Genomic DNA, 24784 nt, shown 5'->3' on the forward strand with positions numbered 1-24784 from the left:
TTTTCATGTTTTGAGATACTTTCTCATTATTTTGAGATCGTAAGTCATTATTTTGAGATAGCAATATTTTCTTTCATCACAGAGGCGGAAATGGTCTCCCTACTGGTACTAGCCCGTTATCTCTATAAGTCAAACTGAACAAAATACAATAAAAATGGAGAGAAAATGAAAAGAAAACTAAAACTAATCTGATTTTATCTGCAATTCAGTTTAGTTTTGCATTGTTGATTGTAGTTTTTATTTAATTTAACTCTTTCATTTTTATTTCAGTTAACTAAATTATTATTTCATGCTAGTTTTAGTTAACTATATTAATAATAACTCTGGTCTTGAGGAGCTTTAAGTAAAAAAAAAAAAAAAAAAAAAAAAGCTCTCTAATTATCGACGATCTCGCGTGAGTTGGAGTGCGTGAGCTCTGCGCAATGAGATCTGCAGGTAGTCCGCCATTGCTGTGTGTGAACAACTACCGAAACTAGGGGGGTGTTTTTTATTTTTTAGGGGCTGTCAACAATAAAAAAAAAACTTGCCGGGTGTATGTGTGTGTGTACCGGGACGAGGAGCTACTCCACACAAAAACCCTTGTAGTCACCTTAACCTCCCCCCCCCTGCAGAAACACCTTCATGTGAATAACAAGAGGAGCCCCAAGGACCGAGAGGCAACCATGTCCAATCTCAGCAAAGGCGGCACCAAGAAGGACACCAAGATGAGGATACGGGCCTTTCCTGTAAGTGCACGCCGGAGGAGGAGCTCTGTTGGCCGGCCAGGCTGCGACTCGATCACCGTGGTCCCGGAGGCTGCCTGGCTACATGCTATCTCATATCATTTTTACCTCTCTATGTGTGTAAACAAATGTCATATCCCCCTCCAAGCTCATCGTAGGTTAGTTAAGAGGGTTGTGATAAAGAAAGCAGCTGAGTGATTTAGTTTAAATTATTACTTTAATTGTGTTTTTTAAACTGTGTCACACACTGTCGACATAGCTCCTGGTGCTAGGTGTTTATAGCTCTTGCATTGCATCTTTGACACTTGTTGTTTTTGCATGCCTTTTTTTTAAGGCTTTCTTTAGATATATATTTCAAAAAACAACATATTTGTGTCGTCAAGGCTTTAATGGTTAAATGCACTGAGGAGACAGGTAGATTTAAACTGCATGCACATTAAAAATACACACACACACACACACATACACACATATATATACACATATGCATATAAGCAACGACGTGACCACAGCTGCAGATGCATGCCCAGCAAATAACAAACCAGCTAACCTTAGTTGTGTGTTTTTTGCATGAATGAATATATTGATTTAAGTCTTATTTTTAATGTCATGCTTTCAGAGTTAAAAAAAAAAAGCTGTGTGGATGCTCTCCTCGTCCACCTGGCACTCCCTTTGTCTGCAAGTCATTCAAAAGACCTCATTTATGATCTGACCTCATTCTGCATAAAATTGAATTGCAGCCACTGTGTGTGAGTGTGTGAGAGAGAGGGAGACACACAGAGATAGAGAGACTGTACATTATCCAGATATTTGTCTGGTTACTGGTCTGTCAATGGGAGATGGGAGATAGTGGGTCACATATTAGCTACCTGCTGTTTAAATATACACAGGAGGACTTTTATTTTAACTTGATGATGAATGAGCCTGTTGAATGAGGTCCAGGTCCTGACTGAAACATGCTGCTGGAGCGGCTCCGCTAACATGCATGTGTTTGGGCTTGTCTTGCAAAGAAGGAGCACATACTGTACTGCTCCTCAACACTGGGGGTTTCTCCTCCGGGGCCAACATGGCCTTTGTCTACTGGGAACCCCACAAAAATGCTGTGGGCTGATAAACCCCCTTTTTTTTGCATTCCTCGTCAGACAAACTTACCAACCATATTGTGCAAATTAAGTTCACCGCCTTTTTTTACAGCAGGTTTCACAGGCTCGTCTTCCCCCCCTTTCAGATATGTGTGCAGTTGGTAGACAGAGAAACAGAAACAGAGTCCCAGTTGAGTAATTACACAAATATAGACACGCTTAAATCAAAGTGAGACCCACTGAGTGTCCCATTTAAAGGAATTTGTCTCTTTTTAATTGTGCATCTAACTCATAGTGTTGATGCTCCATAGAGAGGCAGACGGAGGGTTGCACTTGCTAAGATCGCTCCGATTGGGAGTTCCTCATCGTCATTAGAGTCACTTATGATGTAATAATCACCTTTTATGTGATAGTCTACCCAGTCGCCATGCCAACAGGTTATATTGTTCAGTTGGGTTTAAGTCCACCCCCAATTAAAATGAATCTACCGTATTTAGTAATGGTATGAATTGTGCTACAGATAGAGCACACCACAGATATTTAAATATATCTGTGTGTCTGAAAAGTGAAACTACACTGTTCTGCTCAGTGTTACAGCGTCAGCGTGGTTGTTAGATGTTATTATGGAAAACAGTGAAGTGCTTTTGGTACACTCACGTTCAGCTGTGTGAGTTTGCTTTAATCGATTCGTCTATTGATGGAAAATGAGTCAGCAACTACTGTGATGATAATTTTTAAGGATCCTTTTTTAATAGAATAAACTCCCTGTACTTTCTATAACAGGATTATTTGCTGGTTTTCTTAGTCTTTTACAATTAAGGATGCATGGATCAGACTTAATACCAATCTGAGATCAGTGTTTAATTAATGAGCTGTTTGTCTCTCTGTGTGTGGAAGAGACTGGGATTGGTTTTATTGTGAAGTGTTAAAGGAAAATCAGCCTTGAGTTAAACATTGTAAAGCAAAATGTAACCCCAAAAAAAAACCCTTAGATATACATTTACTGAATCCTTTATTAAAACAGTGGTGTCTGATAGCAGATCGGCACATTGTCACCGATACCAGATTCAGCTATTTGAGGCAACATCAGACCGATACCAGTATCAGTCCGTCTTTATTTAACTGTTAAATGATTACCTAATTGATATTTTGGTGTTTTGGATTGTTAATCAGACAAAACACACATTGAAAGTTGACATGTTTGACTCTTTCTGACATTTATACTCTTGAAAATTGGAGCATATTGAATATAACCAGCTCATTAATTTACAGTTTAGTTGCAGCCCTATATATGACACACTTGCCATTTCCTGTTTGTACATTCAAATGAGCTCGACACGATAGCAGCTTTTTTTTTTTTTCTTTTTAGTAGCTGATGGGACTTTTTTGTTGCCCTGAGTTGATTTTGCTTGCTCTCCTGCTTCCTCACCATCTATACTCTGTTTGGTGGAACATCTGGAGAGCAGTATATAGCATGAGAGGACGTATCGCCTGTATAGTAAAAAGGCTTCTCCTTCACAGTTTATGTTGCGGTGTAACACTCTCACAGATGTTTGCGTGGAGAGATGAAAGCTGTTTGTGAGCGGAGGGAGGAGAGCTGAAGACGCTGCTCTCCTCTGTTATTCAGCATTATGACGAAGTAGTTGATATTAAAAGATTGTGAATCGATCATTAGGAAATATTATCGTTAATAATAAGAACGATGCCTGACGCTATTTAACCTTTTTACAGATGACGATGGATGAGAAGTATGTCAACAACATCTGGGACCTTCTGAAGAACGCCATCCAGGAGATTCAGAGGAAGAACAACAGCGGGCTGAGCTTCGAGGAGTTGTACAGGAACGCCTACACCATGGTGCTCCACAAACACGGAGAGAAGCTCTACACGGGCCTGCGGGAGGTCGTCACCGAACACCTCATCAACAAAGTAAGACTAAGAGTTTATTACATTTATGCTGAACGGACGTATGAAAATGTATACGTCCATGTCAAACAGAGACTGTATAAAAGAAATGGACGTAACATCCGTGACGTCACCCATTGGTTTGTGGACTGCTGCTCGGAAGCCAATAGTTTCGAATCTGGGCAGCGCCATCTTGAAAATTTCAGGTGCATGCTGGGAAAAATAACAACATGGATTCTACTTATATGGGCATGAGGCAGAGCGGGGAGGTTGCTATGGTTGCGAGGGCTGGATCTCGAGGACATTGGTCAATCAACCTGTCAATCAGGACGTAGCCACGCCCTAATGCATACCCTGCTTTATCGTCACATATAAAATCAGGGAGGCCAAAATGTCCCAAATGAACATCATACTGCATTGAAGAAGGCTTTAAACTAGCGATTGAGACCATAAACACATTTTGAAAACGTTTACTGAGGTTAGAAATCAAGTGAGAAGTTGGTGAATTCTCCATTGACTTGTATAGAGACGGTCGCCCCCTGGTGGCCTTTTGATAGAATGCAGTTCTAAGTTACTTCCTCATTGGCCTCATTTCAGAGGCTGAAAGCCTGGTTTCAAACGATGTTACCGTCACTGCTCACATACTTCCATGTGTCCTTTACGTTGGCATGGATGTTAACCAATAATGAATGAGGGAAGGTAAGAAGGAAGTAGGGGAGGAAAGGAGGGAGGAAGGAAGGAAGGACAGGAGGGAGGAATGACTGAGGGAAGGAAAGAAGGAAGGAAGGGAGGACAGGAGGGAGGAAGAAGGAAGGACAGAATGAAGGAATGAATGAGGGAAGGAAAGAAGGAAGAAAGGAAGGGAGGAAAGGAGGGAGGAAGGAACGAAGGAAAGGAGGGAGGAATGAATGAGGGCAGGAAGAGAGGAAGGAAAGGAAGGAAGGAAGGAAGGAAGGAAGGAACAGTCAAAACAGACGGGGTCAATTTGACCCGGGAGGACGATACGAAGGTTAACAAGACCCTAGATTACTGTTCAGACTTCTTTGCATTCACGAGGAAGGAAAGGAGAGAGGGAGGAAGGAAGGAAGGAATTCACGACAATGTAATTACACACGAGCAGCAACTCGACTCCAACCATGAAAATGTCATCAAACAAGCAAATTAGCAGCTTTTAGCGCACAGCGTGGCGTTCCTCTTCTAGTTTCCTCACACACTCAAAGTCAAGTGAAGACACGTCGACTCAAGAATGAGCGGATAATTTATTGTTGTTTATTGTGCTCCCTTTTTTTTTTTTTTTCTTCCTTCACTTGTATATTAACTCAAGTGTGTAAAAAGATCATTACGGCGAGTCAAGAAAGGAAGGAAGGAAGGACAGGAGGGAGGAAGGAAAGGAGAGAGGGAGGAAGGGAGGAAAGGAGGGAGGAAGAAGGAAGGACAGGAGGAAGGAAGGAAGGACAGGAGGGAGGAATGAATGAGGGAAGGAAAGAAGGAAGGAAGGAAGGAAGGAAAGGAGGGAGGAAGAAGGAAGGACAGGAGGGTGGAAGGAAGGAAGGAAGGAAAGAAGGGAGGAAAGGAGGGAGGAAGAAGGAAGGACAGGAGGGAAGGAGGGAGGACAGGAGGAAGGAAGGAAGGACAGGAGGGAGGAATGAATAAATGAGGGAAGGGAGGAAAGGAGGGAGGAAGGAAGGAAGGGCAGGAGGGAGGAATGAATGAGGGAAGGAAGGGAGGAAAGGAGGGAGGAAGGAAGGAAGGAAGGAAAGGAAGAAGGAAGGACAGGAGGGAGGAAGGAAGGAAGGAAAGGAGGGAGGAAGAAGGAAGGACAGGAGGAAGGAAGGAAGGAAGGAAGGACAGGAGGAAGGAAGGAAGGAAAGAAGGGAGGAATGAAGGGAGGAATGAATGAGGGAAGGAAGGAAGGAAAGGAGGGAGGAAAGAATGAGGGAAGGAGGAAGGAAGGAAGGAAGGAAGGACAGACAGAAGGAAAGAAAGAGATTGTTGTTCATTGTACTCCCTTTTTTTTCTTGTATATTAACTCAAGTGTGTAAAAAGATCATTACGGGAGTGTACTTGTGTTTAAGATGAGCTCATGATGTTTTTATATCTCTCTCTCTAATTACCACGACGATAGCAAAACATAATCACTGCTATTGATTTGAATCACGGAGCAGATTTCCTCTTTTTCTGTCTTCTGTCTTCTTGCTGCTGAAACTGAATCTGTCATAAAGCTCCATATTTGTGTTAGTGTGTCATTCAAGGAAGGAAGGAAGGGAAGGAAGGACAGGAGGAAGGAGGGAAGGAAAGGAGGGAGGAATGAATGAGGGAAGGGAGGAAGGAAGGACAGGAGGGAGGAAGAAGGAAGGACAGGAGGGAGGAAGAAGGAAGGACAGGAGGGAGGAATGAATGAAGGAAGGAAGGGAGGAAAAGAGGGAGGAAGGAAGGAAGGAAGGAAAGGAGGGAGGAATGAATGAGGGAAGGAAAGAAGGAAGGAAGGGAGGAAGGACGGAGGAAAGAAGGAAGAGAGAAATGAAACGAAGGAAGGAAGGAAGGAAAGAAGGAAGAGAGGGAGGAAAGGAATGAAGGAAGGACAGGATGGAGGAAGGAAGGAGGGAGGAAGGGAGGAAGGAAGGAAGGACAGAGGAAAGGTCTTCTGTCTTCTTGCTGCTGAAACTGAATCTGTCATAAAGCTCCATATTTGTGTTAGTGTGTCATTCCTCGTAAAACACAAAGAAAGAATTGCTTGAAACATGATTTTCTCTTCATGTGGAGCCTCACGGGGCCGACTGAGTGTTTAATGAAGTCAGAAACCTTCAGAGGATTCAGAGGTTGTTTCTCTGGTGTGATTTGGAGATTTGAAAAGAGTCGTTCCTGTTTGATAGATTCTTCTTTCCTATGAATCTGTGGCTGAAGAGGTTTGAGGATCGACTCCTAGTAGGGGTGTGACGATACTTTGTTTGTTAATAATAATAATAATAAGAAGAAGAAGAAGCGCACAATAACAAAGGTTTTATTTTGAAAAGCTTAGACAGGAAGCCACCGCAGCTCCGTCAGTTTAACAGAAGCTGAAACACACGGTGAAATGTTTTAACTGTAAATAAAATGCAGAGTTTCCAGCCTGGAAAAAAGAAAAGAAAAGGAGGGAGGATGGAAGGAAAAGAGGAAGGAAGGGAGGGAGGAGGAAAGAAAAGAGGAAGGAAATGAAGGAAGGAAGGAAAGAAAGAAGGACAGAGGAAAGAAGGAAGGGAGGAGGGAAGAAGGAAGGAAAGGAGGGAGGAAGGAAAGGAAGGAAGGGAGGAAGGAAAGAAGGACAGAGGAAGGTAGGGAGGAGAAAAGAAAGAGGGGGGAAGGAAATGAAGGAAGGAAAGAGCACAATTACAAAGCTTTTAATTTGAAAAGCTTAGACCGGAAGCCGCCGCAGCTCCGTTAGTTTGACAGAAGCTGAAACACACGGCGAAATGTTTTAACTGTAAATTAAAGTGCAGAGTTTCCAGCCTGCGTCAGACGATGCTGAGTTTACTGACTAATTATTAAAAACCAGGAAGTGATGTGTGAACTGTCGTCATGGTAACTCGCTCGGCAGGTAAGAAGCGCAACACTGAAAAGGGTCCCGTCTGAAAAAGAGAAAACCTACCGAGGATTCAGAGGTTGTTTCTCTGGTGCGATTTGGAGATTTGAAAAGAGTCGTTCCTGTTTGATAGATTCTTCTTTCCTACGAGTCTGTGGCTGAAGAGGTTTGAGGATCGACTCCTAGTAGGGGTGTGACTAGGCATGGGGCCGGTATGAGATTCTGGCGGTATGATAACCATAAGCAAAAATATCAGGGTTTCATGGTATGGCGGTTCCAGCTCTAAAATGTCCCTAAAAGGAAGAAAAATAAAGACAGAAATGTTAAACAGAGATTAAGCTCGTACTCCTGTTGTCCTCGAGTCAAGGAGGTAAGGAAGGAAGGAAGGAAGGGAGGGAGGGAGGGAGGGAGGAAGGAAAGAAGGAAGGGAGGGAGGGAGGGAGGAAGGAAGGAAGGGAGGGAGGGAAGGGAAGGAAGAAAAGAAGGAAGGACGGACGGAAGGGAGGGAAGGGAGGGGAGGGAGGGAGGAAGAAAAGGAAGGACGGAAGAAAAGAAGGAAGGATGGGAGGGAGGAAGAAGGAAGGAAAGGAAGGACTAGCACTTTCTGTCTTTGACCAGACTAAAAACGGCTCATACCTTAGGAACGGTATGACAGAAAATTTGGCGGTTTCTGTTATCGTGGCTTTTTCATATCACGGTAGGCTATACCTTGAACACGGTTATCATCCCATGCCTATATAAGACCAACCTCAGGAGTTATATTGTTGAAATTGAAATTTACAGCCATGTCAGTAAAGACAGTAGTTGTGGTTTGATGGATTTATTTATGGAGGAAACATAGAGTCTCATTCTGTCTTTGTCTCTGAGAAGCTGAAGCCAACACCACGGCTGCATCAGAGTACACAAAACCAAACATTGTCTTTTTCATAAACGCTGGTCTCTTTGAGGGAAGTGTCCCATGCCTAGGTGTAACGATACGCTCAGCTCACGAGACGAGACACGGTATTGGGTTCACGAGATCAAGACGAGATTATAACTATATTTTTAAGAAAACTTCAATGAGGAAATGTATGACTGTTCTTTTATTTTGAAATTCACAAAACGGAAATTGAATTGAAATGTTTTGACTAATGTTTCATCTTGTAATGAATCACTTTAGTTTTACTTTCTAAATATATAATTATCACATGCAGTATGCAGCACATATAGATATTTTATAGATGGATCATTTTGGTATATATGGAAATAACAACCATAAATACAAAAGTTAGATACAATCACAAATACTAAAAAGTAAATTATAAAAAGTAGAAACAATTCTAATATATAAATAAATAATATGTAATAATATAATAATATATAAAGAATCCAATTATCACAATTTTCTTTTTTCTTTTTTTTTTGGTGAGCCCTTCAATTATAGCTTCGGGAGAAATATCGTCACGTTTTCGTCTCGTGATTTGCAAGAGTCGTTGCTATTTGATAGTTTAGTTTAGTTTATTTGGATCCCCAGTAGCTGTTACCTAGGCAACAGCTACTCTTCCTGGGGTCCATGTTAAAAAATGGACAACAAATTACAATTACAATACAATAGGGTCCTTGCCTCCTCTGGAGTCCTCGCCCTCTTGCCTTCGGCTTGGTCCCTAATAATATAAATGCATACCTATAGAGTCCGTCCCCCCCTCCTGTTAAGATAGATTGCTCTTTCCTATGGATCTGTGGCTGTACAGGTTTGAGGATCGGCTCCGAGAGTTGTCATGTTGTTTTTTCCGGTGGTGGAAATCAGTGTTTCGTTTTGTTTTTGACAACTTGGACATTTATTGACTCGGATAAATCTGCTGTCAATGAATAGAAACACCAAACGAGTGAATGAGATTAGTTTCCCCTGTTTTTAAAAACTAATTGCACAACGGGGCCGATCCTGTAACTACAAGATTGATTTGTTTCTGAATCACCTTTTAATATGTCAGAGAAGCCATCGGTAAATGTTTTCCTTAAGCCGTTGGTACACAATTAGTAACACATTTAGCGTGGCCGTGACATCTGTAGTGAGTGGCTCTGTGCAGATAACCAACGAGCAATATTTCAGGAGGCTGCTGCTGCTGCTGCTGCTGCTGAATAACAGCCAGATGGTTTTACATCTTAATTAAATGCACATTCTCCACTTGGCAAGCGTAGTAAATGAGCAGTCGGGGAATGTCAACGAGCAACAGATCAAAGAAGCGAGAACTGACACCTGAGTGTGTTTTTATTGTCTAATGATGCAGATATCACTGCCACGGAAAGCTGCTTAAAAACTCCAAAAACTTGATTGAATTAACATATAATTCATGTGAACTAGCTCCAGGCATTTTCTTCTGTCTGTTAGAGTAATAATTTTAGACGGTATGACACAGAAACGCTTTGGGGGATGAGCTCATGCTGATGACTGATGGAGCATGTTGAAATCGTGTTTTACCTGCTTGACTGTCCAATGGTCTGACTGCTCTACCTTCAAAAACTGTAAACTGGGTCAATTAACCCCATAATCACCAGCCAGAAACCACAGAAACAGGATCCGACACTGTACATCATTATGCTTTGTTGCTTTTAGGTATTTTTCTTGTGCTTTGTTAAAACTAGTGCTGGGCAGTATGACCAAAAATGTATATCAAGGTATTTTTCAAGATAAAAGCGGTTTCACGGTATATGACGGTATTTTTTTTTTCATGCATAATCAGGTGTTCATAACATCTTCTACTAGTTGAGAGAGGAAGTACTACTCTACTGCAGTAAATTGACTTAGGATGGACTATTTTACTGTCATGATGAGTGAATATTAGTAATATCAGAGCTGCCAACATTCACGTTTTCCCTGTATTTTAGATTCATCTCCTGCGGCCCTCCCGTTTTGTCTTTTCTCCCGGGAATCTCCCGTAATTTACAGCTCCAACTTTGTTAATAATAATAAGACGACGAAGAGCACAATAACAAAGCTTTTATTTTGAAAAGCTTAGACCGGAAGCCACCGCAGCTCCGTTAGTTTGACAGAAGCTGAAACACACGGCGAAATGTTTTTAACTGTAAATAAAAGTGCAGAGTTTCCAGCCTGGAAAAAAGAAAAGAAAAGAAAAGAAGGAAGGATGGAAAGGAGGGAGGCAGGAAATGAAGGAAAGAAGGACAGGGGAAAGAAGGCAGGGAGGAGGGAAGAAGGAAGGAAAGGAGGGAGGAAGGAAAGAAGGAAGGGGGGAAGGAAAGGAAGGAAAGGAAGGAAGGAAAGAAGGAGGGAGGGAGGAAGGAAAGGGCACAATAACAAAGCTTTTATTTTGAAAGCTTAGACAGGAAGCCACTGCAGCTCCGTTAGCTAAAACTCATTCATTCAGTTTTAACTTTTTCTCCAAACTGTTCAGCAGTGCTTCGAGTCCTTCTGGATATAACTTAAGAATGAACATGACATTTGTAGAGAAGAAGAAGAAACAGCTTTACTTATCTATTTCTCTTACTACTCTATTGTTAAATATAATGAAGCGACACAGAAAGATTATATATTTTGTCAGAAGTGGTTAACATTGTAAGAAAGCCATTTTTAAAAATAGCAATAAGAAATACTGTTAACCAGCTTCATTATTACATGTCTGTATTTAAAAAAAGTCATATTCAGTTTTATACGTTTTTGCTTTTTCCTCTATCCATTTGGTGTGGATGTCAAGAAGCTGTTAATGTGTCTGTGTGGAGGTAGTAACACACAGGTGATAATCCCTCATTTCTGTACAGAGAGGGAGAATAAAGAGGAGGTCGTTGTGCCCTTAAGAGTCTACTCCACAGTTTACAGTGCTGAGTCACTCTGCAGTGTGACTGTTATCGAGCCTGACTCGTAGAGAAAAAGGTATTAAAGGAACAGCAAAGTGGGTTCACAATAAAATAAAAAAAACAAAACTGTATGAGTAAGAAATGACTAAGTTAGAGTTTAATTTAAGAGTTTATTTTATTCATTTTTCTGTCCTTTTGTCATGTCTTTGTTCTCTCTAACACTGCAGAACTTGCTGTTTTTAATCCTCCTGTTGTCCTCGAGGAGGAGGGAGGAAGGAAGGAAGGGAGGAAGGAAAGGAGGAAGGAAGGAAGGAGGGAGGGAGGGAGGGAGGGAGGAAAGAGAGAAGGAGGGAGGGAGGAAAGAAGGAAGGAAGGCAGGAAGGAAGGAAGGAAGGAAGAAAGGAAGGAAGGACAGAAGGAGGGAGGAAAGGGGGATGGAAGGATGGAAGGACGGAAGGAAGGAAGGAAGGAGGGAGGAAAGAAGGAAGGAAGAAAGAAAGAAAGAAAGAAAGAAAGAAAGAACTAAAGCAAGAAAGAAATAAAGAAGGGAAAGGAAGGAAAGGAAGGAAAGGAAGAAAAGAAGGAAAGGAAGGAAGGAAGGGAGGAAGGGGGAAGGAAGGAAAGAAGGAAGGAAGGAAGAAAAGAAGGAGGGGAGGAAGGAGGGAAGGAAAGAAGGAAGAAGAGGAAGATGGAGGAAGTACAGACGGATGGAAGGGAGGGAGGAAAGAAGAAACAGACGGGGTCAATTTGACCCGGGAGGACGACACAAAGGTTAATTTAATACTCTCCTCATGCATTTCTCTTTGTCTGTCTTTCCCCCAAAAGGTACGAGAAGATGTCCTCAACTCTCTAAATAATAACTTCCTTCAAACCTTAAATCAGGCGTGGAACGACCATCAAACGGCGATGGTGATGATCAGAGACATCCTGATGTACATGGTGAGCATCATTCTCATTCAACACCTTTTATACAGTCTGCCACGATTAATTGAACTTTTAATCTCGATTACGATTAATGAAGGATTATCTCCACCCTTGATGAACAATTATGTATTGTCACAGTTTCTTTAGTTTAGTATTTTCCACTGCTGCCCTCACACATGAGAATCTTTAGGGAGAGAACATAAAGATGTTTTAACTGTTGTCTTTGAGTCAGTGAAGGAAGGGAGGGAGGAAAGGATGGAAGGGAGGAGGGAAGAAGGAAGGATGGAAAGGAGGGAGGGAGGAAGGAAGGAGGATGGATGGAAAAGAGGAAGGAATGAAAGAAGGAAGGGAGGAAAGAAGGAAGGGAGGAGGAAAGAAAGTTGGAAGGAAATGGAGGAAGGGAGGAAAGAAGGAAGGGAGGAGGAAAGAAAGTTGGAAGGAAATGGAGGAAAGAAGGAAAGAACGACAGAGGAAAGAAGAGAGGGAGGAGGTGGAGGAAGGAAGGAAAGAAGGACAGAGGAAATAAGGAAGGGAGGAGGAAAGAAAGTTGGAAGGAAATGGAGGAAGGAAGGAAAGAAGGACAGAGGAAAGAAGGGAGGGAGGAGGGAAGAAGGAAGGAAAGGAGAGAGGAAGGAAGGAAAGAAGGAAGGGAGGAGGAAAGAAAGAAGGGGGGAAGGAAGGGAGGAGGAAAGAAAGGAGGAAGGAAATGGAGGAAGGAAGGAAAGAAGGACAGAGGAAAGAAGGGAGGGAGGAGGGAAGAAGGAAGGAAAGGAGAGAGGGAGAAGGATAGAAAGAGGGGGGAGGAAAGAAGGAGGGAGGGAGGAAGAAAGGGGGATGGTGGAAGGAAAGAAGGAAGGGAGGAAAGAGAGAGGAAGGAAAGAAAGAAGGGAGGGAGGACAGACGGAAGGAAGGGAGGAAAGAAGGAACAGTTAAAACAGAGGGGGGGGGACAGGAAGGTGAAGGTTTGACGCTGTGGTTAAAGATCATGGTTTGGGTTATATTCCTTAAAGACATTCAACCTTTGTTGTCATGGCAACAGTGAACACCACGATTAACTGACATGAGCAAGATTAAGTCGATTTAGAGTTTCTAAATGTCGGTTTGGATTATGTTTCGATGAATCGCCCAGCCCTAACTTCCTGTGCTCTTTCTCCACGTGTGTCATCACTGAAAGAGACCCACTGGTACAGTTTCATGAAGCGCTGCGGCCGTTGTTGACTCATCATTGTGGAATAAAATAACGTCGGGGTCTGATTCATAAATGTCACGCTGACAATAATTGGTCTTCACAGTGTTTCATGAGGGAGATTCGTGAAAGCTAAATATGGGATCGGGAAGTTTGCACCGATAAATAAAACCAACCACAGTGAATGAGGAGCAGCTTGAATTGTATTGGATGCAGTTTTTAACCCTTACATGCTGTTCAGGTTCAAGTTTGTGGGAGGGAGGAAAGGAGGGAAGGAAGGAAGGAAGGAAGTGTGGGAGGGAGGGAGGAAAGAGGGAAGGAAGGAAAGGATGGAGGAAGGAAGGTAGAAGGGAGGGAAGGAAGGAAAGCAGGAGGGAGGGAAGGAAGGAAGGAGGGAGGGAGGAAAGAGTGAAGGAAGGAAGGAAGTGTGGAAGGTAGGAAAGAAGGAAGGAAAGAAGGAAGGAAGGAGGGAAGGAGGGAGGGAAGGAAGGAAAGGAGGGAGGGAGGGAGGAAGGCAGGAGGGAGAGAAGGAAGGAAGGAGGGAGGGAGGAAAGAGGGAAAGAGGGAAGGAAGGAAGGAAGTGTGGAAGGTAGGAAGGAAGGAGGGAGGAAAGAGGGAAGGAAGGAAAGAAGGGAGGGAAGGGAGGAAGGACAGACGGAAGGAAAGAAGGAAGGGAGGGAGGGAGGAAGGAATGATGGGTGGAAGGTAGGAAGGAAGGAAGGAAGGAGGGAGGGACGAAAGAGGGAAGGAAGGAAAGGATGGAGGAAGGAAGGTAGGAGGGAAGGAAGGTAGAAGGAAGAGAGGGAGGAAGGACAGACGGAAGGAAGGAAAGGAGGGAGGGAGGAAAGAAGGAACAGTCAAAACAAATCAAATAGAAGAATTAAATAAACACTTATTAATGACTGATGGGGAATTTATGAATGTGAGTTGTTGCCGTGACGACTACAATAATGACAGAAACACTTAAGTAGATGAGAGGAAACTATATTTATCCAATGTTGTCTAAGACTTTAACTCCTCTTTTTGGTGTGTGTGTGTGTGTGTGTGTGTGTGTGTGTGTGTGTCTGTCTGTGTGTGTGTGTGTGTGTGTGTGTGTGTGTGTTCTTGTTTTTCTCCTCCTACAGGACCGGGTGTACGTTCAACAGAATAACGTAGAGAATGTCTACAACTTGGGTCTTATAATCTTTAGGGATCAGGTCGTTCGCTACGGCTGCATCAGGGACCACCTACGGCAAACCCTGCTGGACATGATCGCACGTGAAAGGAAGGGGGAGGTGGTGGACAGGTAGCTAGACAGGATTCCTTCCTTCCTTTCTTCCTCTCTCCTGTCCTTCTTTCTTTCGTTCTTTCTTTCTTTCTTTCCTTCCTTCCTTCCTCCCTTCCTTCCTTCCTTCTTCCTTTCTTCCTCTCTCCTATCCTTCATTCCTTCCTTCCTCTCTCCTGTCCTTCCTTCTTTCTTTCTTTCTTTCTTTCTTTCTTTCTTTCCTTCCTTCCTCCCTTCCTTTCTTCCTTCCTTCCTCCCTCATTTCCTTCCTTCTTCCTTTCTTCCTCTCTCCTATCCTTCATTCCTTCCTTCCTCTCTCCTGTCCTTTCTTTCTTTCTTTCTTTCTTTCTTTCTTTCTTTCTTTCTTCCTTCCTTTCTTCCTTCCTCCCTCCTTTCCTTCATTATTCCTTCCTCTCTCCTATCCTTCATTCCTTCCTTCCTCTCTCCTGTCCTTCCTTCCTTCCTTCCTTCCTTCCTTTCTTCCTCTCTCCTGTCCTTCTTTCTTTCGTTCTTTCTTTCTTTCTTTCTTTCTTTCTTTCCTTCCTTCCTTCCTCCCTTCCTTTCTTCCTTCCTTCCTTCCTTCCTCCCTCATTTCCTTCCTTCTTCCTTTCTTCCTCTCTCCTATCCTTCATTCCTTCCTTCCTCTCTCCTGTCCTTCTTCCTTCCTTCTTTCTTTCTTTCTTTCTTTCTTTCTTTCTTTCTTTCTTTCTTTCTTTCTTTCTTTCTTTCTTTCTTTCTTTCTTTCTTTCTTTCTTTCTTTCCTTCCTTCCTTTCTTCCTTCCTCCCTCCTTTCCTTCCTTCCTTCCTTCCTTCCTTCCTTCCTTCCTTCCTTCCTTTCTTCCTTCCTTCCTCCCTCCTTTCCTTCCTTATTCCTTCCTTCCTCCCTCCTTTCCTCCCTTCCTTCCCTCCTCCTGTCCTTCCTTCTTCCTTTCTTCCTCCCTCCTTTCCTTCCTTCTTCCTTTCTTCCTTTCTCCTGTCCTTCATTCCTTCCTTCCTTCCTCCCTTCCTCCTTCCTTTCCTTCCTTCTTCCTTCCTTCCTCCCTCCTTTCCTCCCTTCCTTCGTTCCTTCCTCCTGTCCTTCCTTCCTTGACTCGAGGACAACAGGAGGGTTAAAGCTACTCTTACCTTTCTTGCATTTTGAACAGCAACAACCCCCCCCCCCCCAGTGCCATTACCTTATTAATAGCATTTTAGCAAAGGTAGGGGTAGCTTTAACACTTTATTATATTCTTCCTGTTGTTTCCATTTGGTGTTAATGTTTGTGCTTCTCCGTCTCTCCACCAGGGGCGCCATCAGAAACGCTTGCCAAATGTTAATGATCCTCGGCCTCGAAGGGAGATCTGTTTACGAAGAAGACTTCGAGGCGCCTTTCTTAGAAATGTCTGCAGAATTTTTCCAGGTTTGTGAATCTTTTATGTTTGTTTGTTTGTTTGGATCCCTGCAGAGACACTGATGATTAACCTTCCTCCCGGGTCAAATTGACCCCGTCTGTTTTGACTGTTCCTTCTTTCCTTCCTCCCTTCCTCCTTCCTTCCTCCCTCCTTTCCTTCCTCCTTTCCTTCCTCCTTCCTTCCTTTGTCCTTTCCTTCCTTCCTTCCTTCTTTCCTTCTTCCTTCCTTCCTTCCTCCCTCCTTTCCTTCCTTCCCTCTTTCCCTCCATCCTCCCTCCTTTCCTTCTTCCTTCCTTCCTCCTTCCTTTGTCCTTTCCTGCCTTCTTCCTTCCTTCCTCCCTCCCTTCCTTCCTTGACTCGAGGACAACAGGAGGGTTAAACATCTGTGAACAGGAAGTAACACCACAGCTCTATATATAGGGAGGGAGGGAGGGAGGAAGGACAGATGGAAGGAAAGGAGGAAGGGAGGAAGGACAGACGGGAGGGAGGAAGGAAAGAAGGGAGTAGCAAATGCTATAATGTCCTTATGCTTATTGATAATGTGTTGGTCAGCTGGAGCTATACCAAAGATCTCTATTGGGATTTATAATAAAGATGCTGCCTAATAAACAACACATGGTTTTCCTAAATTACCTGATCCATCAAGTCCCAAAAGTTTGAAGTAACATTATTATCATTTGCAGCTAACAGTTATTCCTTTTTCCCCCCCCCATCAGATGGAGAGCCAAAAGTTCCTTGCAGAAAACAGTGCCAGCGTGTACATAAAGAAGGTGGAAGCCAGGATTAATGAGGAGATCGAGCGGGTGATGCACTGCCTGGATAAATCCACAGAGGAGCCCATTGTCAAGGTGGTGGAAAGGGAGCTCATCTCCAAACACATGAAGACCATCGTAGAGATGGAGAACTCGGGTCTGGTACACATGCTCAAGAATGGCAAGACGGACGGTGAGTGCTCTGTGAACGGTGGTTGGAGTTAGCGTGTTAGCATGTTAGCATGATATTTAGGGTCAATGCTACCAGTGATAATGACATCCTCACAAAGCCAAATCTCCAACTCTCTTAAATAAACCTTGTAACTGTCACTTACAGTAGATCGGTCACAACGATAGGAACAGTGTTTTACTTTGTTTCTTTTCCCTTTGCTCGTTTCACAACCAATAAAATACACAGAATCAAATTTTTATGATTTAATTTTGGTGAAACTATGACTGTTAGTGTTTTAGCTTCAGCTTCCAAATTCACTCTGCACCTATATAAGCTTCCTTTGCAGTAGATCCCAGCTGCTCCGTCTTTTTCAGTTGGTAGTAAATGGGGTGTGTGTGTGTGTCTGTGTGTGTGTGTCTGTGTGTCTGTGTGTCTGTGTGTCTGTGTGTGTGTGTGTGTGTGCTCGTGCTCTCATGCATGTCCATCCACAGATTTGGCGTGTATGTACAAGCTGTTTAGCCGGGTCCCCAATGGCTTGAAGACCATGTGCGAGTGTATGAGCTCATACCTGCGGGAGCAAGGCAAAGCTCTCGTGTCGGAGGAGGGAGAAGGAAAGAACCCCGTAGACTACATCCAGGTGAGACGACGGATCACGGCTCATCACGAGGCATTACAGTGTGGTTTTTTAGGGTTTTTTTTTTTTTGCTCAGTGAATTTGCAGGGGGTAAAAAAAAGAAATGTATTTGATTTGAGAGTTAATTATTTCATGAAGAGCACTACATACTCTCAGGATGAATGAGAGCGGAAGGAGACGCAGGGCACATTAACCTCTAATCTCGTTAAAGGCTATCATGAGAAATCCTTCCTTCCTTCCTTCCTTCTTTCCTTCCTTCCTTCTTGTCTTATTTTTTTTCCTTCCTTCTTCCTCCCTTTCTTTCTTTCTTTCTTCCTCCCTTCCTTCCTTCCTTCCTTCCTTCCTCTGTCCTTCCTTCTACCTTTCCTTCCTCCCTTCCTCCTTTCCTTCCATCTTTCCTTCCTTCTTCCTCCCTTCCATCCTTCCTTCCTCCTTTCCTTCCATCTTTCCTTCCTTCTTCCTCCCTTCCATCCTTCCTTCCTCTTGTCCTTCCTTCTTCCTCCCTCCTTTCCTTCCTTCCTTCCTTGACTCGAGGACAACAGGAGGGTCCCTTTCCTCCTTCCTTCCATCCTTCCTTCTTTCCTTCAATCCATCCTTCCTCCTTTCCTTCGTCCCTTCCTCCTTTCCTTCCATCCTTCCTCCCTTTCATCCTTCCTTCCTTCTTTCTTTCTTCCTCCCTTCCATCCTTCTTCCCTTCCTTCCTTCCTTCCTTCCTTCTTCCCTTCCTTCCTTCCTTCCTTCCTTCCTTCCTTCCTTCCTTCCTTCCTCCATTACAGTGTTTTTTTTTTGTCAGTGAATTTGCAGGGGCGAAAAAAAAAATTCATTCGATTTTGAGAGTTAATTATTTCATGAAGAGCACTACATACTCTCAGGATGAATGAGAGCGGAAGGAGACGCAGGGCACATTAACCTCTAATCTTGTTAAAGGCTATCATGAGAAATCCCTCGGCTCAGTATGTCACGCTCCAGCACACCATTGCGTGCTGCTGCGCCTTGATCCATAATGTTTTTCCATGACTGGCTTTTACCCTCTCGGTGTGTGTGTGAACCCGTCAGGGCCTCGACCGTCAAACCCACACTGTTGTCTTAAATATGTGAGATTATTCAGCCCACTAGAGGATTTCTATATTTCTTTATTTCTATGTTCACTTTTTACACTCCAACAGACAACTTCTTCTTCTTGACTGTTCCTTCCTTCCTTCCTTCCTTCCCTCCTTCCTTCCTTCCTTCATTCATTCCGTCCTTCCTTCCTTCATTCATTCCGTCCTTCCTTCCTTCCATCCTTCCTTCCTTCCTTCCTTCCTTCCTTCCTTCCTTCCTTCCTTCCTTTCGTCTGTCCTTCCTTCCTTCTTTCATGTTTTCTTTTTCTTCCTTCCTTCCTTCCATCCTTCCTTCCTTCCTTCCTGTCTTTTTCTTCCTTCTTTCCGTCCTTCCTGTCTTCTTTTCTTTCCTTCCTTCCTTCCTTCTTTCCTTCCATCTGTCCTTCCTTCCTTCTTTCATGTTTTCTTTTTCTTCCTTCCTTCCTTCCTTCCTTCCTTCCTTCCTTCCTTCCTTCTTTTTCTTCCTTCCTTCCTTCCATCTTTCTTTCCGTCTTTCCTTCCTTCTTCCTCCCTTCCATCTTTCCTTCCTTCTTCCTCCCTTCCATCTTTCCTTCCTCCTTTCCTTCCTTCCTTCCATCCTTCCTTCTTTCTTTATTCCTCCCTTCCATCCATCCTTCCTTCCTTCCTTCATCCTTCCTTTCTTCCTTCTTTCTTTCTTCCTCCTTTCCATCCTTCCTTCATCCTTCCTTCCTTCCTCTGTCCTTCTGTCCTCCCTTCTATCTTTCCTTCCTTCTTCCATTGCGTGCTGCTGCGCCTTGATCCATAATGTTTTTCCATGACTGGCTTTGACCCTCTCGGTGTGTGTGTGTGTCTGTGAACCCGTCAAGGCCCTCGACCGTCAAACCCAAACTGTACTCTTAAATATGTGAGGAGAGAGGATTTCTATGTCTTGCTGCCTCCACTCCTCCTCTCTCACTCTCTCACTCCAACAGACAGCTTCTTCTTTCCCGTCACTCTCATTGAAGCTTTAATTAGTGTGTTAACCTTCCTGTCGTCCATCCTTCCTTCCTTCCTTCCTTCCTTCCTTCATTCCTGTCTTCTTTTTCTTCCTTCCTTCCTTCCTTCCTTCCTTCCATCTGTCCTTCCTTCCTTCTTTCATGTTTTCTTTTTCTTCCTTCTTTCTGTCCTTCTGTCCTTCCTTCCTTCCATCTGTCCTTCCTTCCTTCTTTCATGTTTTCTTTTTCTTCCGTCCTTCCTCCTTTCCTCCCTTCTTTCCTTCGTTCTTCCTCCCTTTCACCCTTCTTTCCTTCCATCCTTCCTTCCTTTCATCCTTCCTCCTTTCCTTCCTTCCTTCCTTCATCCTTCCTTCCTCTGTCCTTCCTTCCTTCCTCCCTTTCATCCTTCCTTCCTTCCTCCTTTCCTTCCTTCCTTCCTTCCTTCTTTCTTCCTCCCTTCCATCTTTCCTTCCTCCTTTCCTTCCTTCCTTCATCCTTTCATCCTTCCTTTCTTTCTTTCTTCCTCCTTTCCTTCCTCCCTTCCTCCTTTCCTTCCATCCTTCCTTCGTCCTTTCCTTCCATCTTTCCTTCCATCCCTCCTTCCTTCCTTGACTCGAGGACAACAGGAAGGTTAAGCTACTGTTAAAGCAAACTGCTGCTCTATTATAATACTAACTCAAACCCAATCTCTCTCTCTCTCTCTCTCTCTCTCTCTCTCTCTCTCTCTCTCTCTCTCTCTCCTCGCCTCCTTCCATCACAGGGTCTGCTGGATTTGAAGTCCCGTTTCGACCGTTTCCTTCAAGAATCTTTTAATAACGATCGGCTCTTCAAACAAACTATTGCTGGCGACTTTGAGTACTTCCTTAACCTCAACTCGCGCTCACCTGAGTACCTCTCGCTCTTTATTGATGACAAGCTGAAGAAAGGAGTAAAAGGGGTGAGTTTGCTCCCGGATCACACTGCAAGATAAAAGACATCGGCCTCATTATGCCCGTCTTATTTAACCTGTATCATTTTTGTTATTTGTGTCCAGCTGACGGAGCAGGAAGTGGAGTCTATACTGGACAAGGCCATGGTGCTGTTCCGCTTCATGCAGGAGAAGGATGTGTTCGAGAGGTACTACAAGCAGCACCTCGCTCGCAGGCTGCTCACCAACAAGAGCGTCTCTGATGACTCGGAGAAAAACATGATCTCAAAGCTTAAGGTGAGCAGGATGGCGTGATGTAACCAAGTTACGTTTCTTTGGAGTGAAAAGATGAGATTTTGGTAATACTAAAACTAGGGGTGGGACTAGATCTCGAGACGAAAACGTGACGATATTTCTAGTCGAAGTGAATTTTGTGAAACTATAATTAAGGGGCGCACCAAAAAAAACAAGACGTTCGGTTTTCTATCAATCATTCGCTCGTCATGTCTTGTTTTTATAAAGTCACGTGTGGTTCATTAACCTTGTTGCAGCTTCTACCTGCTGAGAAGATCTCAGTCAGAAGTATGAGATGAGGAGAGGAGCAGGTTAATAAAGGTTAATAAAGGAGGAGGTTAATAAAAATAATAATAATAATAATAATGATAATAAATTTAATTTGTATTGCACTTTACATTTCAACAATCTCAAAGTGCTACAGAGCAGAAAAAAAATAAGAAAGAAAAAGAAAAGGTTAAAAGAGAACATATAAAATACACTTAGCAAAATGCTTTAGTAAAAAGATTTTTAGTTTTTAGGTCTCTTTTAAACACATCTGCAGTCTCTGGGGCCCTCAGGTCTCTACACTGAGAGACTGAAGTAGGAGGAGCAGCTATGGAAGCCTAATGATGCCAAAAGTAAAATGAGTCACACTACCAAATTATATGTTGTTCTACTTGTGTATTTATGTGATACAGGATTTGTGCAATTTACTTTTATTTCTGTGTTATAATTTGTGATAATTGGATTCTTTATTAGAATTGTTTCTACTCTTTAGAATTTACTTTTCATTAGTATTTGTGATTGTATCTAACTTTTGTATTTATGGTTGTTATTACTATAAATACCAAAATGATCCATCTATAAAATATCTATATGTGCTGCATACTGCATGTGATAATTATATATTTAGAAAGTAGAACTAAAGTGATTCATTACAAGATGATTATTTAAAACATTTCAATTCAATTTCCATTTTGTGAATTTCAAAATAAAAGAACAGTCATTTATTTCCTCATTGAAGTTTTCTTATTGTTAAAATCTCGTCTCGTCTCGATCTCGTGAGCTGAGTATATCGTCACACCCTTAATACTAAAACATATTAATGTGTTGATAATAATCAGTGTGATCTTGCTACAGTAAAGATATAATAATTTAACCCTTCTGGTCTTCTTTGCTTTTCTTTCCTTTCAGACCGAGTGCGGCTGTCAGTTCACATCGAAACTGGAAGGCATGTTCCGGGATATGAGCATCTCCAACACCACCATGGACGAGTTTAGACAACATCTACAGACAACTGGGGTGAGAAGCCGCTACACGCCACACGCCACACGATACATGCTTCACACGCTACACACGCTACACGCTACACACCACATGCCACACGCTACCTACCACACGCTACATGCTACATGCTACACACGCTACACACCACATGCCACACGCTACCTACCACACGCTACATGCTACATGCTACACACGCTACACACCACATGCCACACGCTACCTACCACACGCTACCTACCACACGCCACACGCTACACGTCACACGCTACACGCCACACGCTACACGTCACACGCTACACGCCACACGCTACACGTCACACGCTACACGCCACACGCCACACGCTACACGCCACACGCCACACGCCACACGCTACACGCCACACGCTACATGCTACACGCCACACGCCACTGCTCATCCTGTCAGAATAACGAGCCCCCGCTTGCTCTCTGTAATCGGCACTGAGCATCGCTGCGTTGCTCGGTTATGTAAATATAATTATGCACCTTAACAATCTTTTATACTGGTGTGAACTCCGTGGCTCATGCTGCGTGTCATGTGGGTTTCTGTCGTTGTTGATTTAAAGACGTTGTGATGTCATGTTTATCACGCTGCAGGAAATGAACGATCTATTGAGTCTAGATAAAAAATCCTTTCATCACTTATCTTAACCTTTGTGTCGTCCTCCCGGGTCAAATTGACCCCGTCTGTTTTGACTGTTCCTTCCTTCCTTCCTTCTTCCCTCCTTCCTTCCTTCAACCTTCCACCCTCCTTCCCTCCTTCCTTCCTTCCTTCTTCCTCCCCTTCTTCCCTCCTTCCTTCCTTCAACCTTCCACCCTCCTTCCCTCCTTCCTTCCTTCCTCCCCTCCTTCCTTCTTTCCTCCCTCCTTTCCTTCCTCCCTTCTTCCTTCCTCCCTCCTTTCCTTCCTTCTTTCCTTCCTCCCTCCCTTTTTTCCTTCCTTCCTTCTTTCCTTCCTCCCTCCCTTCTTCCCTCCTTCCTTCTTTCCTCCCTCCTTTCCTTCCTCCCTTCTTCCTTCCTCCCTCCTTTCCTTCCTTCTTTCCTTCCTCCCTCCCTTTTTCCTTCCTTTCTCCCTTCCTCCCTCCCTCCTTTCCTTCCTTCTTCCTTCCTCCCTCCCTCCCTCCTTCCTTCCTTCTTTCCCTCCTTCCTTCCTCCTTTCCTTCCTCCTCCCTTCCTTCCTTCCTCCTTTCCTTCCTCCTCCCTTCCTTCCTTCCTTGACTCGAGGACAACAGGAGGGTTAAATCTTCATGCATCACAGTGGTCTCTTTTCTAATTCTGTCTCATTACGTTTTTTTTTTGTTTGTTTTTTTTAATCTCTGTGTATCCGGTTTCTTTTCTAACGGCAGGTGTCACTTGGAGGAGTCGATCTCACTGTGAGAGTCTTGACCACAGGTTACTGGCCGACACAATCAGCAACACCCAAGTGCAACATCCCTCCTTCACCGCGACATGCATTCGAAGTCTTTAGAAGGTTTGTGTATTACTCATAAGTGTGTCTCTTGTGTCTCTTGTGTGTGTGTGTGTGTGTGTGTGTGTGTGTGTGTGTGTGTGTGTGTGTGTGTGTGTGTGTGTGTGTGTGTGTGTGTGTGTGTGTGTGTGTGTGTGTGTGTGTGTGTGTGTGTGGTTTAAAGCTGCAGTTTTGGTTTCAGTTCTTACATAATTTAAGGAAGGAGGGAGGGGCCTGTGAGGAGGAAGGAGGGGGCGAAGAGCCTGTGTGGAGGAAGGGGGAGGAGCCTGTGTGGGGGAAGGGGAGGGGCCTGTGTGGAGGAAGGGGGAGGAGCCTGTGTGGAGGAAGGGGGAGGGGCCTGTGTGCGTGAGCAGTGGTTGACAGCTGTCAGACACTCCATCAGACACAATCCTGCAGCTTTAAAAGCACAGTAGGATTTGGAAGCTGACCAGAGGTTGATTTACAACCTGTAAGCTTTTGTATAGTTGTTGTAACGGTCTTCTGACTGGACTCCCACAAAAAAGCATTAAACAGCTGCAGCTCATTCAGAACGCTGCAGCTCGAGTTTTAACCAGAACAAAGAGATCAGAGCACATTACTCCAGTTCTCAAGTCTTTACACTGGCTCCCAGTCAGTTCTTAAGTCTTTATACTGGCTCCCAGTCAGCTCTAAAGTCTTTACACTGGCTCCCAGTCAGTTCTCAAGTCTTTACACTGGCTCCCAGTCAGCTCTAAAGTCTCTACACTGGCTCCCAGTCAGCTCTAAAGTCTTTACACTGGCTCCCAGTCAGTTCTTAAGTCTTTACACTGGCTCCCAGTCAGTTCTTAAGTCTTTACACTGGCTCCCAGTCAGTTCTTAAGTCTTTACACTGGCTCCCAGTCAGTTCTTAAGTCTTTACACTGGCTCCCAGTCAGTTCTTAAGTCTTTACACTGGCTCCCAGTCAGTTCTAAAGTCTTTACACTGGCTCCCAGTCAGTTCTAAAGTCTTTACACTGGCTCCCAGTCAGCTCTAAAGTCTTTACACTGGCTCCCAGTCAGTTCTAAAGTCTTTACACTGGCTCCCAGTCAGTTCTAAAGTCTTTACACTGGCTCCCAGTCAGCTCTAAAGTCTTTACACTGGCTCCCAGTCAGTTCTTAAGTCTTTACACTGGCTCCCAGTCAGCTCTAAAGTCTTTACACTGGCTCCCAGTCAGTTCTTAAGTCTTTACACTGGCTCCCAGTCAGTTCTAAAGTCTTTACACTGGCTCCCAGTCAGTTCTTAAGTCTTTACACTGGCTCCCAGTCAGTTCTAAAGTCTTTACACTGGCTCCCAGTCAGTTCTCAAGTCTTTACACTGGCTCCCAGTCAGCTCTAAAGTCTTTACACTGGCTCCCAGTCAGCTATAGAATAGATTTTAAAGTTCTGCTACTGGTCTACAAATGACTATTCTTAGACAT

The 24784-nt window shown here is 43.7% G+C and overlaps 1 protein-coding gene across 2 annotated transcripts in view; it reads left to right on the top strand.

Annotated features, from left to right (window-relative positions):
• Positions 1-472: 472 nt before the first annotated feature.
• cul3b (cullin 3b) overlaps positions 473-24784 on the top strand; it is a 30679-nt gene continuing 6367 nt past the window's right edge. For both annotated transcript variants that reach the window (XM_053321472.1, XM_053321474.1), the window contains exons 1-11: positions 473-725; positions 3536-3733; positions 11883-11996; positions 14292-14452; positions 15716-15830; positions 16538-16766; positions 17237-17382; positions 20175-20351; positions 20448-20618; positions 21792-21899; positions 23248-23372. In XM_053321472.1, the coding sequence (XP_053177447.1) occupies positions 663-725; positions 3536-3733; positions 11883-11996; positions 14292-14452; positions 15716-15830; positions 16538-16766; positions 17237-17382; positions 20175-20351; positions 20448-20618; positions 21792-21899; positions 23248-23372 (1607 nt within the window). In that variant the 5' untranslated portion in view covers positions 473-662. The remainder of the gene's footprint in view (positions 726-3535; positions 3734-11882; positions 11997-14291; positions 14453-15715; positions 15831-16537; positions 16767-17236; positions 17383-20174; positions 20352-20447; positions 20619-21791; positions 21900-23247; positions 23373-24784) is intronic.

This window comes from Scomber japonicus, chromosome 6 (genome assembly GCF_027409825.1).
Source record: "Scomber japonicus isolate fScoJap1 chromosome 6, fScoJap1.pri, whole genome shotgun sequence".
NCBI classification, from domain to species: Eukaryota; Metazoa; Chordata; class Actinopteri; order Scombriformes; family Scombridae; genus Scomber; species Scomber japonicus.